At 36.9% G+C, this 24,163-nt stretch overlaps 2 protein-coding genes across 2 annotated transcripts; both read left to right on the forward strand.

Moving 5' to 3' along the window:
* The first annotated feature begins 1,088 nt into the window (after positions 1 to 1,088).
* LOC145118928 (putative protein phosphatase 2C 10) lies at positions 1,089 to 5,237 on the forward strand. Its single transcript, XM_079054586.1, has 5 exons — positions 1,089 to 1,427; positions 2,141 to 2,380; positions 3,066 to 3,342; positions 4,393 to 4,547; positions 4,735 to 5,237. The coding sequence occupies exons 1-5, from the start codon at positions 1,404 to 1,406 to the stop codon at positions 4,870 to 4,872; spliced, it is 834 nt and encodes a 277-aa protein (XP_078910712.1). The 5' UTR covers positions 1,089 to 1,403; the 3' UTR covers positions 4,873 to 5,237.
* Positions 5,238 to 6,080: 843 nt separating this feature from the next.
* LOC145122405 (uncharacterized) lies at positions 6,081 to 6,953 on the forward strand. The gene has a single exon (XM_079058011.1). The coding sequence runs from the start codon at positions 6,081 to 6,083 to the stop codon at positions 6,951 to 6,953; it is 873 nt and encodes a 290-aa protein (XP_078914137.1).
* Positions 6,954 to 24,163: the final 17,210 nt, after the last annotated feature.

Here is a 24,163-nt window from a genome sequence, read left to right on the forward strand (position 1 = left end):
ATGAGGTTTTACTTTGTAGATACATGATTTTTACGAATGGGATATCGCTAACTATCGGGTGTTAATCAACTTATTCCTAAAAAAGAGATTTTTTATTTGGATTCCTCAAGAAACAAAAATAAAATAAAATGTTACATAGGGAGGTATAACTCAAACGATAAGTCAAGAGTTCGGGAACATCCTAAACCTTCTTCTAGGATTATCATTAGTCCAAGTTTTTGATTCGAATAAGATAAGCCACAATTGAATGGTATTTTGGCTTGTCCTTTCATATTTGAGTTAAAAATGCAAAAGAAGATGACATTGCTAAACCTTGTTTGTATTTGAGTTAGATGACTTACCCACTCCATATAAGTCCACAATTATGTATTAGATCCATTTTAACAACACAATGCTAAACCCAACATGCACCAATAATACTCGATCATAACAGTAGTTTTTGAACAATCGAAGAAAGCTTATATTAAATCGTTTACAAAAAAAATAATTTGGACACTAAATGTGTACACAACGATAGTAAATTAACGTCTGACATTATCATAACCACTTGGGTTATGATGATTTGGCAAAACATGTAGAAGATATGGTAGATAACTTATTGACACATGTTCAAATTCTGACAGTACTCAATATCTATGGCCATGGAAGTTCGTTTGCAGCGACTCCAGACATAGTCTCATGTTTGTGGCGAATGATTAGTGGGTGCACAAAAGCTGGTCTGAAACTCTCGTTAGAGAAGTTTCGTTTCCAAAAAAAAAACTATGTTATCATAATATCTACGTAATAATAAATTTTAAGAACTAAAACGGTATGATATAAATCACATATAAAAAATAATTTAATAATTAAATATATATACAGAACATAATATATTACGCTTTTAATTTATTTACTATAAAAAATTAGAAAAAACGACATATCAAGCTTTGCCATGGACCCTGAGGGGTCCAACAACGTTTTTTCTTGGACAGGGGTATAACGGTAATTCCAATAAGAGAATTCGACGCGGCATTGGTCAACAAACATCTGAAGTCAACGCGCGAATCAGTCTTTCGCCCCATTCTTTTTCTTTCTATAATGCCGAAAGAAGAATTGAAAAGCTGTTTATATATACCAAAATTGAGCCTCTATTTGACTGCGAAATTGACACTAACATTTTTAATCATGATTGTTTCGTGGAAGCAAACAATTTGCTGAAATCTGCTGATTATTAGACTGGTCCCTTGTTTCCATTAACTCTTCATTTCGATTTTTGGGTTACAGGGTTTTCTGTTTGAAGGGTTTTATAGATTGTCGGATTTTCGATCGCTTGGTTAGTGAAATCCCTAAATTCGGTTGCGTTTTCATGTGGGTTTGGCTTCGAAGTGTTGGATGTTAAGAATATCTTGTTTGCAGATTATTTGATGGAAAATTTATGCTGTTTGCAGGTAATTTCTATTACTCTGCTTTACTTTATAATCCTTCAATTTGATAGCGGATTGTTCTTCCTATGTAGTTAGATGATCAAATATTCTATTTATCTATGAGGATTTTTTTGTTTTTTCGTTTTAGCTATGTTTTCAGGATGAAATTGCTCGATTCCTTTCTTCTGATTAATAGATCATTCGGAATCTAACTTAATTAGGGATAAATTTGATTGATCAAAAGCCAGTTTCATTTCCTTTTGTTTTACCACTGTTCCTTGTGGAAAACAAAGCAAACTTGAGGCAGTAGACCATCAGAAGCTTATCTTATTTTTGTTGTTGACTTTTCAAACCATGGTTTTCTTGCAAATTTTGAAAGATTTTTTTGTCTCTTAGCTAGAATGACTGGTTTTCATTGCAAACTAACAATTATTCTTGCAATTACAGCTTTCTCTTGTAATTTTTGCAATAATGATGGTCAGTTTGTAAAGTAAAAACATATATGATGATTTAAGAAAGTGTATCACTAATGTTAATGATACCTCACCTATCTAATATTATTGCAGGTTTCTCTTTATCTTTTAAGGGATGCCCTAGAATAACAATTTTTTTATATTCATCTCTATACTACAAAACAACATAATTCCCTTTTCAAGTTGTACAAATGCATCTATTATATGAATTTTGCTTTTTCATTTTTTATATTTCTGCTCTTAACATTTTTTGGTTTTTTATAGTTCATAGGAGGTCCTTCATCTTATAGCTCTGGTAAGGGAAAAAACCATGAGGGTAACATCAAGTTTGGGTTTGACTTGGTCAAAGGAAAAGCTAATCATCCAATGGAAGATTATCATGTTGCTAGGTTTGTTGAAGTTGATGAACATGAACTCGGTTTATTTGCCATTTATGATGGCCATTCGGGTGATCGTGTCCCTTCCTATCTTCAAAAACATTTGTTTGATAACATCTTGAATGAGGTGTGTATTTTATGTACTTTTGTGTACCTAAAATGTTACTATTTAAATGCTAAACTTTATGATTATTAGTTGCAAATACATTTTTGTTCTTTGTTCTTTCAAAAATGAGTGATTTTGGACAAAAATGCTATGTGGGATGATGTTTTTTTCTTGCATTCTAATCTCCATTATTGTCTAAATCCATTCGTTTTTGCAAACTATTGTGTTTGTTTGGATAAATTGCTATAAATAGCAACATTTTTTTATTTCATTTCTAATTTGGTTATTGGACTTCAAATATCGTACTTAAATTCAAAATTTGATTATATTAGGTAACATGTAGAGAAAGTTTGATAGTTTTCAGAGTAAACTACAAATTTGGTCCCTATGCTTTACTCAAAATTCCAAATTTGGTCCATGTTTTTAAAATCTTTCTTGCTTTTGCATTTCATTAAGGGGAAGATTATAGTGAATTGGACCAAACTTGCAATTATGAGTAAAGCATGGGGACCAAACTTGTAATTTACCCTAGTTTTTATAACGACTTTCGAAGTGATTATAGAAACTATCAATTATTGTTCAATGACCAAAAACAAAAATGAAGTGTTGCTATTTATTGAAAATCCATATGCATTGGTTCATAAAGTGAAATCACTCTTTTATTTATCGGTTTTTTTATGTTTGACTTTTGACATACTTTTTGCAGAGTGATTTTTGGGTTGACCCAAAAAGATCGATATCAAAAGCGTATGAGAAGACTGATGAAGCGATTCTTTCACATGATTCTGATTTGGGGAGAGGTGGGTCCACATCAGTTACAGCTGTTCTTATAAATGGTCAAAGGCTGTGGGTTGCAAATTTGGGTGATTCAAGAGCTGTTGTTTCAAAAGGAGGTGAAGCTATACAGATGAGCACTGATCATGAGCCTAGCACTGAAAGGGTTAGCATTGAGCATAAAGGAGGCTTTGTGTCAAATATGCCAGGTTTGCCCCTAGAAAGCAATCACTATTTGACTTTGACTTTGACTTCAGTTTTTTTTTTTTTTTTGAAAGAGGACTTTGACTTCAGTTAGGGGTGAAGTTGTTTGCTATTTCTACTCTGCTGTCATCATTCCCAAATGTGTTATGACCAAAAATTCTTTCTCTTCAAGGGTAAAATCGTCATTTTAGTGGTTTCGCTCCTTTTTTTACTTCAATAGGTGGTAAAGTTGCCATTTTTAGGAAATTCCCAGTCTTTCCTTTGCTATTTCTATCTTGCCATCATCAACTCAAGTGTTGCATGGCCTATTAAATTTTTGGTCTTCAAGGGTAAAATTGTCATTTTAGGGCTCTTGTTCCTTTATCGTTTAACCAGGGCAAAGCTCCTGCTCTTCTCTTTGCTGTCAACTTTGCTATTTCTACTTTGCTATCATCACCCCAAATGTAGTATGGCCCTTTAAATTCTTGCTCTTCACGGGTAAAATTGTCATTTTAGGGATTTCATTCCTTTTTTTCCCTCAACCACAGGGGTAAAGTTGCCATTCTAGGGATTTCATTTTTTTTTTCATTCGACTTCTAAGGTGACATCATCGTCCCAAGTGTGGTATGACCTGTTAAATTCTTGCTCTTCAGGGGTAATATCGTCATTTTAGTCATCTTGCTCAATTTTTCCTTTTTCTCTCTGTGAACACATAGAATGACAGCTCTACTCTTTCTAGTAAAACATTTTCACCACCACCATGGCATCACTTGTAGTGTTCTTGCCCATTTATAAGAATCTCAGTCCCTCCATCCTTTACCTAGGGGTATATTTGTCATTTGATGATTCTTTCCTTCCTACTAATTGTAACTAATGAACACTTAAGAACAACTAAAGACACACTTAGCAGTTACTAATACAAAATTACTAATTACTAATTACAAATCAAAACCTATAAAGTGCGTTTATGTGATAATCAACTTTCCATTCTTGTCAAAAAAAAGGTATAAAAGATTTTTATTCCAAATAAATAATTTACGGAAAGCAATGGCTATTTGTTTGTTTCTTTTCATCAGGAGATGTACCTCGCGTAAACGGACAGCTGGCGGTTTCTCGTGCATTCGGTGACAAAAGCCTAAAATCCCATTTGCGATCTGACCCTGCTATTCAAGATACAATTGTGGATTCCAAAACCGATCTTCTTGTCTTGGCAAGCGATGGTCTTTGGAAGGTCATCCCTCTTTCCATCTTTCCCTTTTAACTGCTTCTGTTACACACACAGGACATGACATGACATAACATGGGACTGGAGTGGATGTGACACGCATTGACATCAGTCTCAGTCCCAGTCAAACGCAGTACAGTCTGTTCTGTCATGTGATTTGGAAATTTATAATTATTGTTATTGATGAATCCAGGTAATGGATAATCAAGAAGCGGTTGACATTGCAAGGAGAATTAAGGACCCTCAAAAGGCGGCTAAGCGGTTAATAGCCGAAGCTTTGAAGAGAGACAGTAAAGACGACATATCGTGTGTTGTGGTTAGATTCAGGTAATATTTTTCATTCCTTTACTCATTGCTGTCATTTTCTCGTTTGCGGGACCCACGGTTTGAAATTGAGAAGAAGATGGGACAGATTCTATGTAAAAAAAGTTAAATAATCGGTAATAATGGGTACTTTAAAATAAACCCTTTTGGGGGGATGTGGATTTGTTAGTTTGTTGAAGAATACGTATTGAAGAGTTTGAAGTAGTTCCTTTCCTTTATATGTAAATTCCTTCATTATTGGTGTTTTGGTAAATCTTGTTGATTATTTTAAGAGTGATCATTGTTGGTGTTTTGGTAAAATTTCTTGATTATTGTAAGATTGAGCGTGATGGTATTTGAGTTTTGGCTAAATAAGTATGCATTGTTTGAATTTATGGTTACAATATATTCGATCTATATATATCTATAATTCTATGTCTCTTTATGGTTTGAATCAATATGATTTAAGAATAAATACTTATCTTTTACCACATTAAACTATGAATTATTTATTTTGATTCGACTCGATCACATTGAGTGAGCCAAATGGGTGAAAATGTTTTAAATATAAAAAGGTACTTCCATAATTTTCATTTGTATCTGTTGCATTTTCTCCCTTGAGACTACACTTTGTTCCAGTTAAAGCTATAGTTTTTTAATACCCACGTTAGCTGAGTAGAAGCCACATATAAAATCAAGCCTATTAAATCAAACTATGGCCCATCAAAACAATTATTTGTGAAAAAATAAAACTCTAAACAAATAGTATTTCATTCTAGAAATCATACAAATAGTTTTGATTATATTAAATCAAACATACACTCGACTCAACCAAATAACTGTAATAGAAAAATATAATAATAATAATATGAATAAATTAATGCATTACCCAACACAATACATTCAAGGTACGCTCGAGTTCATTGTATAATGCGACTAATTATGTGTTTATGTATATAAATTCTTGACGAGAGCAAAACCGGGTGTAGATAAGGTCAAACATGGGAAATGGTTGTTGTATAAGATAAGTAATTGATATCTTTTTTATTACGACTGTAAACTAGGATAGTTTGTTATTCTTTGTTTCTTGTATAAATGTATTCCTCTGTTGATTATTGAATATATGAAATACGGTAGAATTCTTCCTCCACAAGTACTCATATTCAGTTTCACATGGTATCAGAGCATACCTGATCAAATCGAAGGACCTCGTACGTATTATCGAAGCCTTGAAGAATGGGTGACAAAGGAGAATCGTCAAATCCCTCACAAGTTATCGTTCAAAATGTGCAAGATACGCCATTTCCAACAGGAGGAGTCATTCTCGGTGACACAAACTACCCTTTGTGGTCTCAACTAATGGAGATGAGGATCGGAGCTCGGAACAAATCTGGTTATCTTACCGGAAAAACACCGAAGCCTAAAGAAGGTGAAAAGGAGATCGAAACATGGCTGATTGATAATAACAAAGTCAAAAGCTGGCTGATCGACTCAATGACTCCGTCTCTCATCCGTCGATTCATCCGTCTCCAAACAGCAGCGGAAATATGGGATGCAGTCTCCAAGACTTTCTATGATGGGACTGATGAAACTCAGTTGTTCGAACTAAACAGAAGATCATTCAGTACACGACAATCTGGACGTGCCTTATCAACATATTACAATGAGTTGGTGAGCATCTTCCAAGAAATCGATACTCGCTTAACCACCCAAGAAGAATCAGTGGACGAAACTGTCTATGTGAACAACACCATATCTCGTTTCCGTGTGCATATCTTCCTGGCTGGACTGGATCCTGAATTCAATCAGGCTCGAAGTGAAATTCTCAGAAAAGATCCTCCTCTAAGTTTGGAGTCCTGTTATGCCTATATCCGGAAAGATCAAAGCCAAAGACAGACCATGGAGGAACAAAAACATGAACCTGATAGCGTGGTTCATTTGGCTACTAGAAATCGTATTCAAAAAGGAAAGAATTCGAACAGCAAAGGAAACACACATACATGCACACATTGTGGGGAAGAGGGACACTCCAAGCTCAGATGCTATGAGATTATTGGGTACCCCGACTGGTGTGACTTCACAAAGAAACCCAGAAAGAAGATCATCTAAGCTACTGTTACCACAACTCCTCAAAATAATGAACCGAACGTCCCAATCGCTGCTCACACATCCACTCACACCGGTATGTCTCAAAGTAACCTTACTCGAAATGATACTTGGATAATAGATACAGGGGCAACATATCACATCCACTCACACCGGTATGTCTCAAAGTAACCTTACTCATCAAAGTTGATAACCTCTCACATCCCTAAACAACCTAAGGTACATACAGCAAATGGAGGTATGGCACCTGTTACAGGTGAAGGGTCCGTAAAATTGTCTAGTACAATTGTCACAACTAGGAAATTCCATGCTTTTGTAACAACAATGATGATAACACTTTGTTCACAAATTTGGAAAGCATGCATGATGTTTATTCAATGACAACAAAATTCTATCAAACATTCTATACAAACACTTCAAATGGTCAACGAAAGATTGGAAACCCTGAAAATCCCGGTTTAAGTCCAATATGGACTAGGATTTCCTTATTGGGCCTAATGGACCAATAAGCTTCCAATTTGACTATTTTGGGCTTAGAACTCTTAAATGGGCTCTAATTGGACCCACTCTCATGAGACTTAACCTTTTTGGGCCTTATAAGTCCAAAATGGATTAGTTTACCTTTAATGGGCCTTGTTGGGCCATAACAAATCTAATTAGCTTTAATGTGCCATAAAACCCATTCTTTTATATTAGTTGGGCCGCGAACCATCTCAAAAGCCCAATGGGCCGAAAACATTCTTATGGGCTTATAATTTCGAGTAAGGGCCAAGATAAGGCCCAAACCTTTCCATAAATTCCCCATTTCGGCCCAAGTTTAAAAAAAAAGATTAATGAGGTTTAGTAATGCCATGACACATCATTTTTATTCAAACGATAACAAGGCTTAATACCTCACATACATCTAGGGGTGTCTCAAATCTCCATGCAAGTCACCTCACCTTTTTCTTCTCCCTCTCTTTTCTTCCTCTCGGCCGAGAGCTAGCACACACACACACATCTTCAAACTTACATTTCAAACACTCTAAAAAACATCTTCTTCCCTTCCTTCCAAATTTTTGAGATTTAGGGCATTTCAAGAAGGTTTTCATCCAAAAATCACTCCAAGATACATACTTGTGGTAAGATATTGTCAACATACTTTCTTTCTACAACTTAATCACTCTTCTTACCACCTTAAATTCTTGATCATACTCCCTAGAACTCTTCAAATTCGAAGGTCTCTTCAAGAAGATTGTTAAGGCCGAGAATCTCATCAATCTTTTCCATCTTCTTCAAAACCGAAACATCAAACCCCAAGGTGAGTTCATACCCCCTTGTTTTCGGTTTTTACTTGTTTTTGGGGGGAGAATACAAGTGCTATGTGTTGATCTATGTGTGTATGCTTGTTATATGTGATTTCTTTGGTTTAGTGTTGTGAAAATATGATATTATTTGTTATAACTCGAAATTATGGATAATGTGTGAAGGATACATAAACAAATAACCTAATAAACAACATACTTCAAAGATCCAAGAGTTTTTATGCTTAAGAAGTAAAAACAAAGACAAAAATCCTTAAAAGTGCCATTTTTGCAAAAATAACAAAGATTTGGGTAAAATATGATATTTTCGGTTTTTCAAGGATGAAAATGGTAAATACTAGCTTATAATTGGGTTCTTATGATAATAATACTTTTCAAGGGGCCAAAAATATAAATTCTAGCATTTGGGCCTAAATAATGGGCCTCACGGTTTTGGGCCCAAAATGCGAAAATTTTAAACACTAAGGGCATTAATGCAAAACTCGAGTCCAAAACTGGGAATGGGTAGAAATCAAGGCTAAAAATGACATTTCTTGTTAAATTGGACTAAAAATGCAAGGTTTTTGGAAATTGGGCAAAAATTGTAAAACTTACGAAATTTGGGCCAAAAGTGTAATCTTTTTACAAATAAGGGCTAAAAATATCAACCATTGTATTTTGGGACTGAAATTGTAAAATAAACTATGTTTGGGCCGAAAATGTTAAGAAAAATGATTTAAGGACCAAAAATGTCAATTTTCACCAAAAAGGACTAAAAATGTCATTTTTACTAAGAAATGGCTGAAATTGTAACTTTATATGAAAATGGGCTGAAATGGTCAAATAAATATTTTGGGGTCAAATATGTTAATATTAAAACAATCGGGCCAAAGATATTAAGTTTATAGCGTATGAGTTTATATATATATATATATATATATATATATATATATATATATATATATATATATACACACACGCACACACGTATGTGAAGGTATATGTTTATAATCAAAGTGTCGTTATAAATCCAACGTCGAGTGTTTTACCATTGAAAGTAAATACTAAGCGTAAACAAATTCTAAACTACACACATATCGAAGAACGGAGAAACAATACAATGGTTGGGCCCCAATGTTTCCTATTCGTGCTTTTACATGTTATTGGGCCTTAGTGGCCAATTTGCATTGCTAGTATGGTCCAAATCCATCATATGCTTGATGTACTAACGTGTCCGTAAGCATACTCGACAGGCTGTAATAACATACAAAGTTAGTGGGCCTCCGTCGTCCCCTTTCTTGCCTGTTAGGCTTATTTCATATTCACGTAAACATCAAACGGGAAGTAATCAATGTTATTCAAATTCATGGGGTAATAAGTGGGATTTTAGTGAGAATTATCGGTTGGCACCAACGAGTGTCGGTCGTAGCCTGTAGTTATAATCAGAGTCTCCTGGAGGGAGAGCGAGAGTTTGTGTATAGATCTATACGGGGGTGACTCCCCCACACCTGAGTTCTTCGCTACAGTTAGACTCGGCCAGTCTAGGGTGACAAAATCTTGATCAAAAACCGGCGTTTGGAAAAATGCCAAGACAGGAGAAATAGTCATTATTATGCATGGTTATAACGACTCACATAGATATCCATTACCATATCATCATTCATGAGTAATCATATTCATACACTGTGACGATGCAAAGTGATTCATACAATAATACGATACTATCATACTATTTGAATTGGAAAACATCGGGTTTTCCGGGGAACGACATTATTCACTTTTACTTACAACAACTACAATACAAAGAACAATTATGATGAACATTCATTGTTACATGTTTTGAAATCACATACATATACACTTATGGGATCATCACAACTTTTTCGTAAAAAGTTTTTGTTTAAGAAAATATCGGATTTTCTGGGTTTTACAAACGATACAAAACATCTTTACATCAAACTTGCTTATGAACTCACCAACATTATATATGTTGACCGTTTTCAAAATAACTTGTGTTCTCATGTAATCGTTAGAATGAAGAATCACCAAGCATGTTTCTAAACGCCTTTTGTGTGATGTTAATCGATAAACAATTTATGTTTTGGATTATGTAATGTAAACAATGTACTTGATGTGAACAATGACGGTTGTAATGTATTAATGCATGGTGATGTTTATGTTATGTTTCATGTATATTCATTGTGATGATATTTCAATTTAAGTCACACGAGCCCTCGGACGTTTCCGCCGTCTGGTTCGGGGGTGTGACAACAATGGACTTAGATACAGTCTTAGTAGTACCTTCCTTATCCTCAAATTTGTTACCTGTTAGTCAAATAACTAAGGCTTTAAATTGTTATGTGATTTTTGGGCCAAACAACTATGTGTTTCAGGATATAGTGACTCATCGGATTCTTGGTTATGGTACTAGACGAGGACGACTATATTACTTTGAAGAGAATCATCAAAGTCAAGCTCTTAATACTGGGATTAGGCAGGGAAAGAAGTATGTGGCATGGCTGTGGCACCGAAGACTAGGACATTTATCATTTTCGTATCTTAGGAAATTAAAACCAAATTTATTTTTGAATGTAATGGACAATGAGTTCAAATGTGGAGTGTGTGAGTTAGCCAAAAACAAACACATCTCCTATTTTTCTGGTAATAATAAAACCAATGTTCCTTTTATGGTGATTCACTCTGATGTTTGGGGACCCGCAAAGGTTCCTACACCCAATGGTGCTCAATATTTTGTGACTTTTATTGACGAATGTACAAGGATGATCTGGATATCCCTACTTAAACCCAAAGATGAAGTTTACCATGCATTTCAAGAATTACACCACATGGTTAAAACAGTGTACATGAAAGAAATACATGTATTACAATCAGACAATGGAGGCGAATACATAAACAACAGAATGCAACAGTTTTGTAGAGAGAATCACATCAAACATCAAACTTATTGTGCTAGATCTCCTCAACAGAACGGTCTAGCAGAAAGAAGGAACAGGCAAATACTTGAAATTGTTAGGGCATCCTTATTTGATATGAAAGTACCACGAAAATATTAGGGAGAGGCCGTATGATCCGCAACATACTTGATGAATAGAACTCTTTCAAGTGTCATCGAATTCAAAACCCCATTACAAAAAATGCAGGAACTCACAAATATGCCTGAAACCAATGGCCTTGAACCTCGAGTATTTGGATGTAGTGCATATGTCCACCAAAACATAGGGAAGCTTGAACCTCGAGCTGTCAAATGCATGTTTGTTGGATATGCTGATCAGAAAAAAGGCTACAGATGTTATGATCCCTCAAACAATAAAATGTATGTAACCCGGGATGTCACCTTTCATGAATCATAATCATACTTTGGTAATGAGTCTTCGTGTCAGAGGGAGACAAGTAATGAAACGAATACACATCATCAAATGGAACACAGTGAGTTCTCTGTTAACAGCCCTATAGACTCACTAATGGAGAGTGAAAATGTTAATTCTGATGTTAATCTTGAAAACGACTCTGATGTTAATCTTGAAAGCGATATCCATTTTGAAAATTATCACAATGAGGCTGAAACAACCGAAGACGAACCCGTCGAAGAGCAGAACCAAAACACATCTGCTGCCATACCAGAACCATTATTAACTAACAATTCCGAAATTACCCTTGGTGATATTTTGTAGGAACCAGAAACAAGAACAGAATCAAGGTTACCGGCTAGAGCTAACCGAGGAATGCCAAAGAAGCAGTATGAACCAGACATTAACGCGAAGTCTAAGTACCCAATCAACAACTTCATCTCATCACATCGACTAGCAACCTCCCATGCACTGCTAGTAAAGGAGCTGTCCACTGTTGCCATTCCAAATAATGTACAAGAAGCCGTGAAAGATTCAAGATGGAAGACTGCCATGAATGATGAGATGGAGGCATTGCAGAAAAATCAAACATGGGATCTCGTGAAGCTTCCTCTCGGAAAGAAAATAGTGGGGTGTAGGTGGATTTACACCGTCAAGCTAGGTGAAAAAGGAAATATTGATCGGTATAAAGCGAGGCTAGTCGCAAAAGGATATACACAAAAGTATGGAATCGATTACAGCGACACGTTTGCACCAGTAGCAAAGATGAACACAATCAGAATCCTAGTTTCCATTGCTGCAAATGAAGGCTGGCCACTGAAGCAGTTCGATGTAAAAAATGCCTTCCTCAACGGGCATTTAGAAGAAGAGGTGTACATGGATCTGCCACCGGGGATAAATGGTAGCGGGAAAGTGTGTAGATTAAAAAGAGCATTGTATGGTCTAAAACAATCTCCTCGAGCGTGGTTTGGTCGATTTTCTAATTTTATGAAGAAGATAAGATATAAACAAAGTGATGCCGATCACACTCTGTTTGTAAAAAACACTGGAAAGATCACTGCCTTAATTGTGTATGTGGATGATATGGTAGTTACCGGAAATGACCCTGATGAGATGAAAGACTTCAAAACTTACTTGAAAAAGAATTTGAACTCAAGGATCTGGGGCAGCTGAAGTATTTTTTGTGGATAGAGGTAGCAAGGTCGAAAGCTGGAATCACGATGTGCCAAAGGAAGTACATACTTGACCTCCTCACAGAAACAAGAATGATTGATTGTCGACCAGTAGAAACACCAATTGAAGTCAATCATAAACTGTCAAATTTCTCAGATCAGGTTCCTACAAATAAAGAAAGATATCAAAGACTGGTTGGGAAGCTAATCTATTTATCTCACATGAGACCGGATATTGCGTATGCTGTGAGTGTAGTTAGTAGGTTTATGCAAGCACCACATGAACGCAGTATATCGAATTTTGAAGTATCTCAAGTCTTCACCTGGGAAAGGATTGTTCTTTGAAAAAAACAAAGGTCATGGGGTATGTGGATATACATATGCAGACTGGGGTGGTGATCGTAATGATGGAAAGTCTACGTCTGGATACTTTACGTTAATTTATGGAAATCTTGTCACATGGAGGAGTAAGAAACAGAAGGTGGTGGCGGGATCAAGTGCAGAGGCAGAGCTTAGGGGCTTAGTACATGGAATATGTGAGTTACTATGGATAAAACGAATACTACGTGATTTGGGAATTGAACAAAAGTTTCCTATGGAGTTGTATTGTGACAATGAAGCTGCTGTACGAATTGCTAACAATCCAGTGCAGCATGACAGAACAAAACATGTGGAACTGGACATGCATTTCATTAAAGATCATCTTGAAAAGAGAACGGTTGAACTTCCACATGTGGCATCTAATGAACAACTTGCAGATATGTTAACAAAGACAGTTTGCGGAAGAGTGTTTCGGTGCTCTCTTAGCAAGCTGGGAATGAAGGATATACATTCTCCACCTTGAGGGGGAGTGTTGACGAGAGCAAAACCGGGTGTAGATAAGGTCAAACATGGGAAATGGTTGTTGTATAAGATAAGTAATTGATATCTTTTTCATTACGGCTGTAAACTAGGATAGTTTGTTATTCTTTGTTTCTTGTATAAATGTATTCCTCTTTTGATTATTGAATATATGAAATACGGTAGAATTCTTCCTTCACAAGTACTCATATTCAGTTTCACATAAGATTAGATATTGTTCAAGATAAGTATCTTTTTATCATATTGATTTGATCTTTTGTTAAAGAGGAAAGTGGAAGAGTCATATGTGTATTTTCTTTCATTTATTACAAACAAAAAATAAAGGCAAACTTTTGATCTAATGTTATCGAACTTACAAAAAAACGGGGGAGATGATTTAATATATAAGAGAAGTCTTCCATAAATTGCATTTACATTTCTTTTCGTGTCTTCTTTAAAACTGTAATTAGATATGTATTTTTATCAACGTGAAAACGAACAAAAAACAAAAACAAAAAATTAAATCCCATATCGACCAAGTTACGATAAATACAAAGAAATGATCTACTTTTTAGTATATTTACCAAAATTACCACGGATTCCATAATAGAGCGTTTTAGATTTCAATGATGTATAGGCTGTGTTTGGCGCGCCACAGCTAGCTGATAAGCTAGCTTATTTTCGAGTTTTTTTATGTTGTTGTGTTTGGCAAGCCAAAAAGTAGCTTATAAGCTAGTGTTTTAAAAAGCTACTTAAAATAGCTTTTTAGGAGCTTTTTTAAAATTTTCCAAATATACCCATTAATTAATCATAGAAACACATTCTCTTAAATGCCATTTTATGTAATTTTATATATTTTAGCTAGCTTTTCAGCTAGTTTTACCAAACATTATTTTTTATCAGCTAGCTTTTCAGCTATCAGCTAGCTTTTTATTTAACAGCTAGCTTTTCGGCTCACAGCTAGTACGCCAAACATAGCCATAATATGTTTTTTTTTTTCTTATTTGCATCAAATATTTATCAAAAAATATCTTTACCCTCTTAAATATGAAATGCTTATTATGACTGATTTCTCAGATGAATGACCCATTATTATGCATTTGTACGGAAATCTAGTTTGCTTTTGTTATATTTCGTTAACTATTTGTTTAATTTCGATAAAAATGAAACATATTTTCAAAATTTCGAACATATTCTTGAAATTTCAAAATACATTTTTTCCTATCATCAATGCTTAGTCCGAAATTCAAAATCCAAATTTTTAATCCAAAATATATATTTACATATATTTAAAAAAAATACTTTTAATATAACCCAAAAGTAAAGTATAAAATAATTATAATGGTGATTATTGTGATTATTTAGGAAGACATAATAAACTGTAGAAAAGTGCGAGGGCCTAACCTGGTACTCACTTAAATTTCGCTATTTTAGGGTTTCAGTTCCTGCTATATATAACATGTCCAAGAACACTTACAGCATCATCAGCAGTCTCCAAACCCTAAATTCCCTTTTAGTTATCAAGTTCTTGTGTGTACATTCGCAATCGATTTTCGAAAATCGAGTCTGTTTTATAGATTGTCTGTAATTCCCGTGTTTCTTATTATGTGAAAATCGCCTCTTCTTTCAGCTTCAAGGGCAAAGATCTTACGATCGATTTCTTGATGGCTTTGTTCTGGGGGCACAAATTTAATTCCGAAAATTAGGGTTTTTATTCAATCCCAGATTTGGGGTTCTCATCTCATCTGGATTCCTTATTTTTGGTAAAATTTAATATTGTTTTTGTTGATTAAATTGCCTCACCTTTCGGCTGCAAGTGCATAGATTTAATTATCAAGAATATTCTTGCTGGCTTTGTTCTAGAGGCATATACAATTTCATTGTGGGGGTAATTTTTATGCCTTGATTTTCAAAACTTATACTAATCTTGGCTATATCTTCCTCTGATAAATTCTTTAAATTATTAAAAAACTTCTTCAAAAATTTGGATAAATTCTTTCACTGAATGTGTAATATCTGTTTGTTAGTTTGGTTATTATGAGTTAATATCTAACTAGGAAAAAAAGCCCGGGCTAGGGTCTATTTTTTTCTACTTTTATTTTTAAAATAAAGTAGGGGCTTTTAAAAAGCAAACGATAAAGAGATACACTACAAATTCAATACTCAGTACAACAAAACTAAAAACAGAACCACATATCAAAGTACAACAAGTTTAATACTCAATACATCAAAAACCAAAAAAAGAACCACATATCAAAGTATAATAAGTAGTGGGTCAAAAATGTTATTTTAAAAAAACATTTATTCATCTAAGAATTGAAAAGTCAAAAGAAAAAGGACCAAAAGTGTAATCTTTATAAAGTTGGGTGGTGTTTATTTATTTAAATATTTTCAAGGATCAAAATTGCCGAGATCAACAAATGTTTGAAGCAAAACTCTAAAATGAAAAAAGTTTTCTATTCCCATGAGCTTTATCCATTAATATATTTGTGAAAAATTTAGTAATCTATAAACGATATTTTTTAACAAAAATGACAATTTTTTTGGTAAAGTAACCATATTTTTCAGAACATATTGTTTTGGAGTATGATTCCGCGGAATACATTGGACTTTTATTTATTTATTTCTTTTTAAATGTATTACATGGTTTATGAATATATTTGTAAAACATAGCTTTGAAGTATAATATATAAGTTTTGCTCTCATAAAATTCATAATTTTTGTTTTTATAAAATATAAAATGCAATTAAAAATAACAAACAACTAATAATATATAAATTAAATAAAGGATGTGTGTAGGTTATATTACAAATACAATGTTCAAATTATATTTTTCCTTGTATTCCAAAATATTTCCATTACTCGTTTCTATAACCCAGTCTATGGACGGGTGGTTTTAACCTATATAAAATGTCGATTTTTGGTGATCAACGCCATCAGGGACCAATATAAAAATATCCCACAATCCCCTCTACTACCAATCTGTTGTGGTACAGTGCCTTTTTGAGTGTCATCTTTTGAATATGCGGGCTCCCATACCTATAAGCCCATCCTCATTTTCCGAACAATAGCCACCCTTATTGTATATAGTTATTTGGAATGTATTCAAATCTAAAACACCTAAAAACCAATGAGCATGTGTTATATTGATTGAAATGTAAATTTACAAAAAAAAAGATTAGAAATAAGTAGTTAGTATATATAAATACTCAGGTAATGTGATCCAAACAAACTATACGGAATCACACTCGGAATCACACTCTGACCAAGCTGGGTAAATGATCCGTCAGCAATGTCACTTCAGTCAAATGTATCAGTATTGAAAGCTGACGACACAATCGTCCACCGAGCATCATCCGCTCTGCGCTCTACCAGCAATCAGATCCACATCATGATGTGCTGCCAATTAATTTTTTTTTGTAGTAACGCAAATATTGTTATTAGAAGCGTATTATGTAATAAACAAATAATTATATTGCTTATTTCACATGACAACCATCCACCATGACTATCCGCATATAATTGTGTCCGAAACTCAAGCGTAGCAAAACCGGTCAAATAATTGTGACGAAATAACAACGAACCATCTCGTTCTTTATAAACAGTGTGTATGGTAGGATCTAAAAGATTGTCCAACGGTGCTGGTTGTTGTCGTGTAACACATTTCCTATTCATTTGTAGCAATGGCGACTTATACCATATGGACATAACTCGTTTGCGCTTAGAACGCCTAAGAGGTGCCGACGACGGTGTTTTGTATTCATCTCGCATAATCTCTTTTACATCCGATGAGTGAATAACCGGAGACGGCTGCTCATGGCCGACATTCAACGGCTGTTCAGGGCCTTCATTCAGCAGTTTTCGGGGGTGCTTAAGACATAATAATGCTCCCATAACTCATTGTCATTGTAGTATCACTGTACGGTTCAATAATGTATACTTGGAAACGATGCAAAAACATAACGACCATAAACGATGAAATAATTAAAAATATACCTCCATCCCTTCGAGGTACCAACATCGTCTCTGAGAGTCTTATTGATAAGTTTTAGAACCATGACTAAAGTAGCCTCATGCTCTATTAAATGCTCCTCCTAAGAACGCAACTGCTCACGACATTCACGAACCTCATTTTCAATTGACCGACCTCGTTCTGCAAGTCACTAATAATTCTGTCCTTGTTAGTTGATGGATCAACGGCCGACAATGGTGGCGGTGACGGGTGAGATGGATCATCTATCCATGCCTTCTTTTCTCGAGACTCATGGGTAGGGGAGTTTTTGGGTGATGATGTTAGGGAAGGTGCATTGTAAACTTCAGTGTCGGGAAAATCATGGCGATCAATCCATGCCGAGCTAACAATCTACCATTTAGCACACATCTCATCTTTTGTCAGCTCCAACTTTTGTACGAGTCTATTACCCTGCTACCAAAATTATAAAATTATAAATAAACATAAATTATATAATACATAAATATTTAAATAATAAAGTAACCATACTTCGTCGATTTGTAAAAACTGGTTGCAGTGAGTCTTTTGTAATGCCCTCAGTTTTGTCCATGCAACAGCCCGAGGGATCACATTCTGTTGTCGGGTACCAAACAAACTGCTCACTGGAAAAGTCTCAAGAATCCATATCTGAATGTTAGTAAACAAATAAATAAAAAATAGTTAGAATGTTAACAAACAAAAATAAATAATAAAATTTTCATCATATACTTACCATAAAAACGTATAAAAACCCTTGTAGGGTGTAGGACAATTTTTGAGGTTCGTTCTCTTTCGGTTCTTCTGGATGTATAAGTTTGTCAACCTTATTGAATACAGTACAAAGTTGTTTGTACAATTGATCCCAAATTATCCTCCCCCATGGATATCTGTCACATAAAAAATTAGTTAATATTAAATTTCTAATAAATATTAGTAACGATAAGTAATTATAATCAATAATTATAAAATAGATGACATTATACCTATTGAATTCATCAATGTTGCATAGCAAAACGAAATACTCTTCAGTAACAGACTGTTTAGCCCACCGCCCATTGAAACCTTTCTCTAACAGGTATAGAAGACATACACGGACTGCATCTGAAACATCCCAAAATTAATGACCAAAAATTTCATTTTTAATTACTAAATAAAACCATAGTTATCAAAACATTCCATCAAAACATAAGTCAAAATATCTCAAAACATTATTATCAGAGTATCCAACTCAAAACATCAGAATAACCATCCCAGGCTAAACATAATGGTGTGTGTACTGCAGTCATCCCGAACTCTTCCCGTTTGCTACCAGAAGTACCTGAAACCAAAACTGAAAATCGTAAGCACAAAGCTTAGTGAGCTTCCCCAAACTACCACATACCATACACATAATCACATATAAACATATCGTGGGCCCCACCCCTTCATCGGGCCCCGCCCAACATCGTACAATGTCCGACATCGGGCCCCACCCGACATCGAGCAAGGCTAGGTATACATGTAAACATATCAATAAATACACATAGAATAATCGCATAACATAAGCATATAAACATTCCTCGGGCACCACCCGACATCGGACAGAAATCCAGAAAGCATATAAACATTCATCGGGCATCGCCCGACATCGAACCTTAGTCCGGAAAACATATAAACACAGATGTAACGCCCCGATTCTCAGATATTGATTTAAATAAATTTTCTTTGTTTTTAAGGTCTACTCGACGAGTTGGTTGCCCTACTCGTCGAGTAGCAGCGGGTTGGTCCACGTGTTTTAGTGACCTACTCGCCGAGTCCAAGAAGGAACTCGACGAGTAGGAGCTGACAGATGAAACCCTAAATCCCGGGGTTTTGCATCCTATTTAAAGAATCATAAGCCTCCTTCAGCCTCTTTACAGTCTCTTGAGAGTCCAGAAAACCCTAATCCATGTGGTGCTTCATTCTTGTGTGTTTTAAGCTTTGGAAAATGGATATTTGTAAGAAGAGCTTGGAGGGCAAGAGGCTAGTAGAAAGGAACGTGTGGGGATCTGATATCTACCTCAGTTAGCATCTTTTGGAAGGTATCAAGTCGTTACCTTGACCTCTTTTCATTCTAGATCTATTTTGGGTGAATTTTAGGGCTTTTCTAACTTATTAGGAAGCCTTTCTTATGTTTGAGCTAAGATATGAGGTTGCAACCTCAGATCTGAACTCTCTTGGGTCTCTAAGTCCATATAGTTTCCAAATTTTGCAAGAATGAGACTCTCCTAAGGTGTAAAGCTCCATTAGAAGCTTAGATTGGCCATTTAGAGTCTCTAGGGCCTTGCATGCACGTAAAGTTTGCAAGTTTACGTGATAAACATGCCTTAGAAGCTTGGATCTGCAATATGGAGCCGCTGCATGGCTTAAAAAGTACCTGTATGGATGAAGGTCTGAAGAGACTCGGTGAGTTGCATAGTCAACTCGACGAGCCACATGAAGATGGTCCTGTACTCGACGAGTTGGATGAACAACTCGGCGAGTCCGATGAAGATTGCCTTGGACCCAGCGAGTCAGTCGAATGACTCGGCGAGTCGGTTAGGGTTTTCCCAACCTTCGGACACGTATGAACTCGGCGAGTTGTACAAGGAAAAATCGGCGGGTTGGCCAAGGGGTTACGGCCACAGACACTAGGAACTAGACGAGTCACTCGAGTGACTCGGCGAGTCATGCCAGGAACTCGGCGAGTAGCTAAGGGTACTCGACGAGTTGAGGTCAACATGGACTGTTGACCTTGAAAGTTGACTTGGACTTTGGGCAAGGATTGACTATTGGACTTCTGGAAGTATCTTGGAAACCTATGAACCCTGTGATGTGTCGGATATAGGTGGTGGAGTTTGTGGTGGTGATCCGGGAGTTGAGCTTTCTAGTTTCAGACGATAGTTGCGAGGTGAGTTATCCTCACTATACTAAGGGGTCTAAGGCACCAAGGCCGGCCCATTGGTTATGTTATTTTAGCATTATTAGATGTTGAATATGAGTTAGTGTTGCATGCTAGTGGTTATGCCAGTTAGGTAGATCTGTAGGACTACCTGTGTTGTTATATGATTATTTCCATGCACAGTGGTTATGTTTATATGTGGACATGTTATGTGGTATGGGTTGAGGTGATACTGCTCCGTACGGTAACCAACAAACCCGGGAGCATTCCAGATGCGAGCTAAGGGAGACTCGTACTGTGGCTCGAGAGCATTCCGGTTACGAGCTGAGCGAGACTCATACTGTGGGCTCGATGGCAAGCCAGATGTGAGCTGTGGGCCCGTCAGGCAATCCAGACTCACACTGTGGGCCCAGGGGTTAATCCAGTCTGTAAAGCTGTGGACCCAGTACATGCTGTTGTTTATATATGTGTTATGTGCAGTGTATCAGTATTTTGGGGGAGCTCACTAAGCTCTCGGGCTTACAGTTTCAGTTTATTGTTTCAGGTACATCAGGGGATCGCGGCAAGGCGAAGGCGTGATCGTACAGCTCCTCATAGTTATGTTTATGTTTCTGGGATACTCTGATATTATACATTTTGAAAAGAAGTTTGTAATAACTAATGGTTTTTGGGTTGTTTAAAAAGTTTTAAATTGGCTTGAATTTTTGGGTGTTACAAGTTGGTATCAGAGCCTTGGTTTGAGTGAATTGGAGGAACATTCGTGTGAATCCAGTCTCAAATCAAGGAAAGGTTTTCAAAATAATTTCTAAAATGGTTTTCAAAATAAATGAAGGAGGATGCAGGGTGTACGATCAGCCGGAGCCAGTAAGTAGACCCCAAAATACCATACAAGTTATTTGATTATGTGATATGTTAGAACAACATGTTAGTACTAGGCTAGGGATCTTCAGGAATTGCATGATAGAATTTCCTGATTACATGATGCCTGCTAGCCTAGGGTTTCCTTTATATGAAATTGACATCGTTACTGTAGTTGCTTAGTGTATGCATCACACTTATACATAATTAAGATCTTATAGCCTGAGAATGTTTGATTTAGCCTTATGTTTTGTTCTTGTTTGATTGGGAGATTAGGGTAGGATTGGATATTCGAAAGTCTATGGGGTCCAGCGTTATGTATGGCTGGTATACACTAATGCTGCAGGGTTGGTGGAAGTTTCATGGATGGGTGGGTCGTGTGAGGCCGGGAGGCTTATGAGATATTTAGCATTCCTCTAGGAGTGAGGATTGAGTGCTCGCCATGTTGTGCATTCAGTTAGGGCGTTGTGGTGATACTTGAGACAAATATGGGTAGGTGTGGAAGGTAGTAGGGGCCCATACTACTGAAAGCACAAGACCCATACGCGTAGCAAGGAAGTCACAACCCCTAGGGTTATTCGGGAGTTGGCTCCCAGTTATTTATGTGGGTTATCTGATATCTTGTGGTATGTTTCAGAATGGTGATGACGAGACGCTTTGTGGCTGGATCCGGTTCGGGATCAGGTGCAGGAGACAGAGGCCAGGAGGGGCCAACAGCACCTGAGCCGGTGGTGCAGATGGGTACAGAGGAGTCAGATGCCAGGATTCGAGAGATCCTACATGATGAGGTTGCTGTTGCGTTCCGGGCACAGCTGCCGGAGATGTTCGGGTCGATTAAGACCGCCATGGTGGAGTGCTTTGATGAGCACTACGTAGCCCTTGCAGAGACAGCTGCCGCAGCAGCTACATCAGCTGTATTCGCGGCAGGGGGAGGAGTTGATAAGGGATTTTAGTACAGGGAGTTCGATAACACGAAGCCCCCTACTTTTGATGGGACGCAGGATCCCATCAAGGCTATGAGGTGGATCTCAGATGTGGAGGGGTGTTTCTTCACCTGCTCGTGTCCTATTGACCAGAAGGTCAGGTGTGCTATGAACCTGCTAAGGTATGGGGCCAAGGACTGGTGGAGACTTGCGACCGGGATGTACACTGATGATCAGAGAGCTGCTGTTACTTGGGAGCAGTTCAGGGACATGTTCCGCGCCCGTTACATTCCGCGGGTCGAGCGGGAACGTTTGGCACAGGAGTTTCTGATTTTGAGACAGGATGGGGAGTCGGTGACGGAGATCACCCGTATGTTCACTGAGAGGGCGATGTTTTGCCCGAAGTTTGCTTCCGAGCAGGCCCAGATGACCCGTTATCTGAGCATGCTCAAGACGGATATCCGTCAGTTTGTGTCTACCCAACGATGTGATACTCTTCTGGAGTTGCAGGAGGCCGCCAGACGGCGTGAGTTGGAGATTGAGCTGCAGTTGAGAGAGCAGCGGTGTAACGCCCCATTTCTGGTATGTAATTTAAATAAAGTAATTTTCATTTCTTAAGGGGTAATCGACGAGTCAGGAGCCCGACTCGTCGAGTAGAAGCGGGATTTGCACGTAATTTAAGTTGGCGACTCGACGAGTCCATATTCCCGGACTCGGCGAGTCTGCCAGTCTGGATGAAACCCTAATTTCAAGGGTTTGCACCCTATTTAAACATCTTATGTGCCCCAAGACCAGCCTCCCTTACCCACAAAAAGTCCCATACGAAACCCTAGTCGTTCTTAAGCATTTTTGGAGCATTTTCTCACTTGTGAAGGTTTTTAATGCATCTTGGGGATTTGGGAAAGAAGAGAGAAGAGAAGTATTCAAGGGGAGCAAGTAGATCCAGACTTCTGGTTGCATTTCAGTCCCCTTTGAGGTATCAAGCTCGAATCTTTGCTTATTATCAATTAGATCTCTTGAGAAGTTTGCCCTTGTTGATTTTGAGCCCCTTTCTAGACCTTAAGGTCGAATTAAGAGTTAGTATGATGAATGTACTTCAGATCTAAGCTTTCCAGAGCCTCTTAAACTCAAGGTTGCCACCTTTATTGAGCCAAGTTTCCATTCCAATCTGAGATCTATTCCTTTAGCTTATTTTGGGTTTTTGAGCTTCATATTAGCATACATGCACGTAAAGTTAGAAACTTTATGTGAAAAACCAGCCCTAGGAGCCCAGATCTATGAATGGAATGCACTGGATTCAAGCAGAATCGACTATTTAGTAATGTCATGCATGGGACTCGGCGAGTTGTTCTTCAGACTCGATGAGTTGAGTCGCGAGTCCCCGATTTTTTCCCCATTTGAGAGTTTAAGTTGGAATCAGTGAGTAGGTAATGGACTCGGTGAGTTAAGGCTCAGATCTAGTAGTGGAGGGACTCGACGAGTTGTTCATACAACTCGCCGAGTCAAGGACTGTAACACCCGTGTTTCTAGCCTAGGCATTAATATTGACATAATAGTCTAGGTTAACCTTTGTAACTCATTTAGAAGGAATGAAAAGGAATTATGTGTTTTATGCTTAATTATTAGGGTTTAATTAATTAAGAATAAAAATGAGCGTCAAAAATAAATATTAGATAAAGCCGATATCTATTAAGAAAGTTGTAGTGGTCGTGACAAGGATTACGGATATATAAAGAATGCCGAAATCCGAGTTATAACGAAGAAGTTATGACCTGTCGAAGTTTCGCGACAAAATCGGCACGGTGCTGAATGTCGTAAAAAGTGAGTTTTTGATAAACTACTTTTTAGCCTTGGTGATCTAAACGAAAGTCGTAGTGTT

The sequence above is a fragment of the Lactuca virosa genome, chromosome 6, assembly GCF_052849685.1.
Source record: "Lactuca virosa cultivar CGN04683 chromosome 6, Lactuca_virosa_CGN04683_v6, whole genome shotgun sequence".
NCBI classification, from domain to species: Eukaryota; Viridiplantae; Streptophyta; class Magnoliopsida; order Asterales; family Asteraceae; genus Lactuca; species Lactuca virosa.

What these genes read in the sequence shown, in the direction of transcription:
- LOC145118928 (XM_079054586.1), top strand. Translation starts at nt 1,404, where the DNA reads ATGGAAAATTTATGCTGTTTGCAG. An exon ending in TTGATAACATCTTGAATGAG is followed by an intron (nt 2,381 to 3,065) that starts GTGTGTATTTTA and finishes TACTTTTTGCAG; the next exon opens with AGTGATTTTTGGGTTGACCC. An exon ending in CTTTGTGTCAAATATGCCAG is followed by an intron (nt 3,343 to 4,392) that starts GTTTGCCCCTAG and finishes TCTTTTCATCAG; the next exon opens with GAGATGTACCTCGCGTAAAC.
- LOC145122405 (XM_079058011.1), top strand. Translation starts at nt 6,081, where the DNA reads ATGGGTGACAAAGGAGAATCGTCAAATCCCTCACAAGTTATCGTTCAA.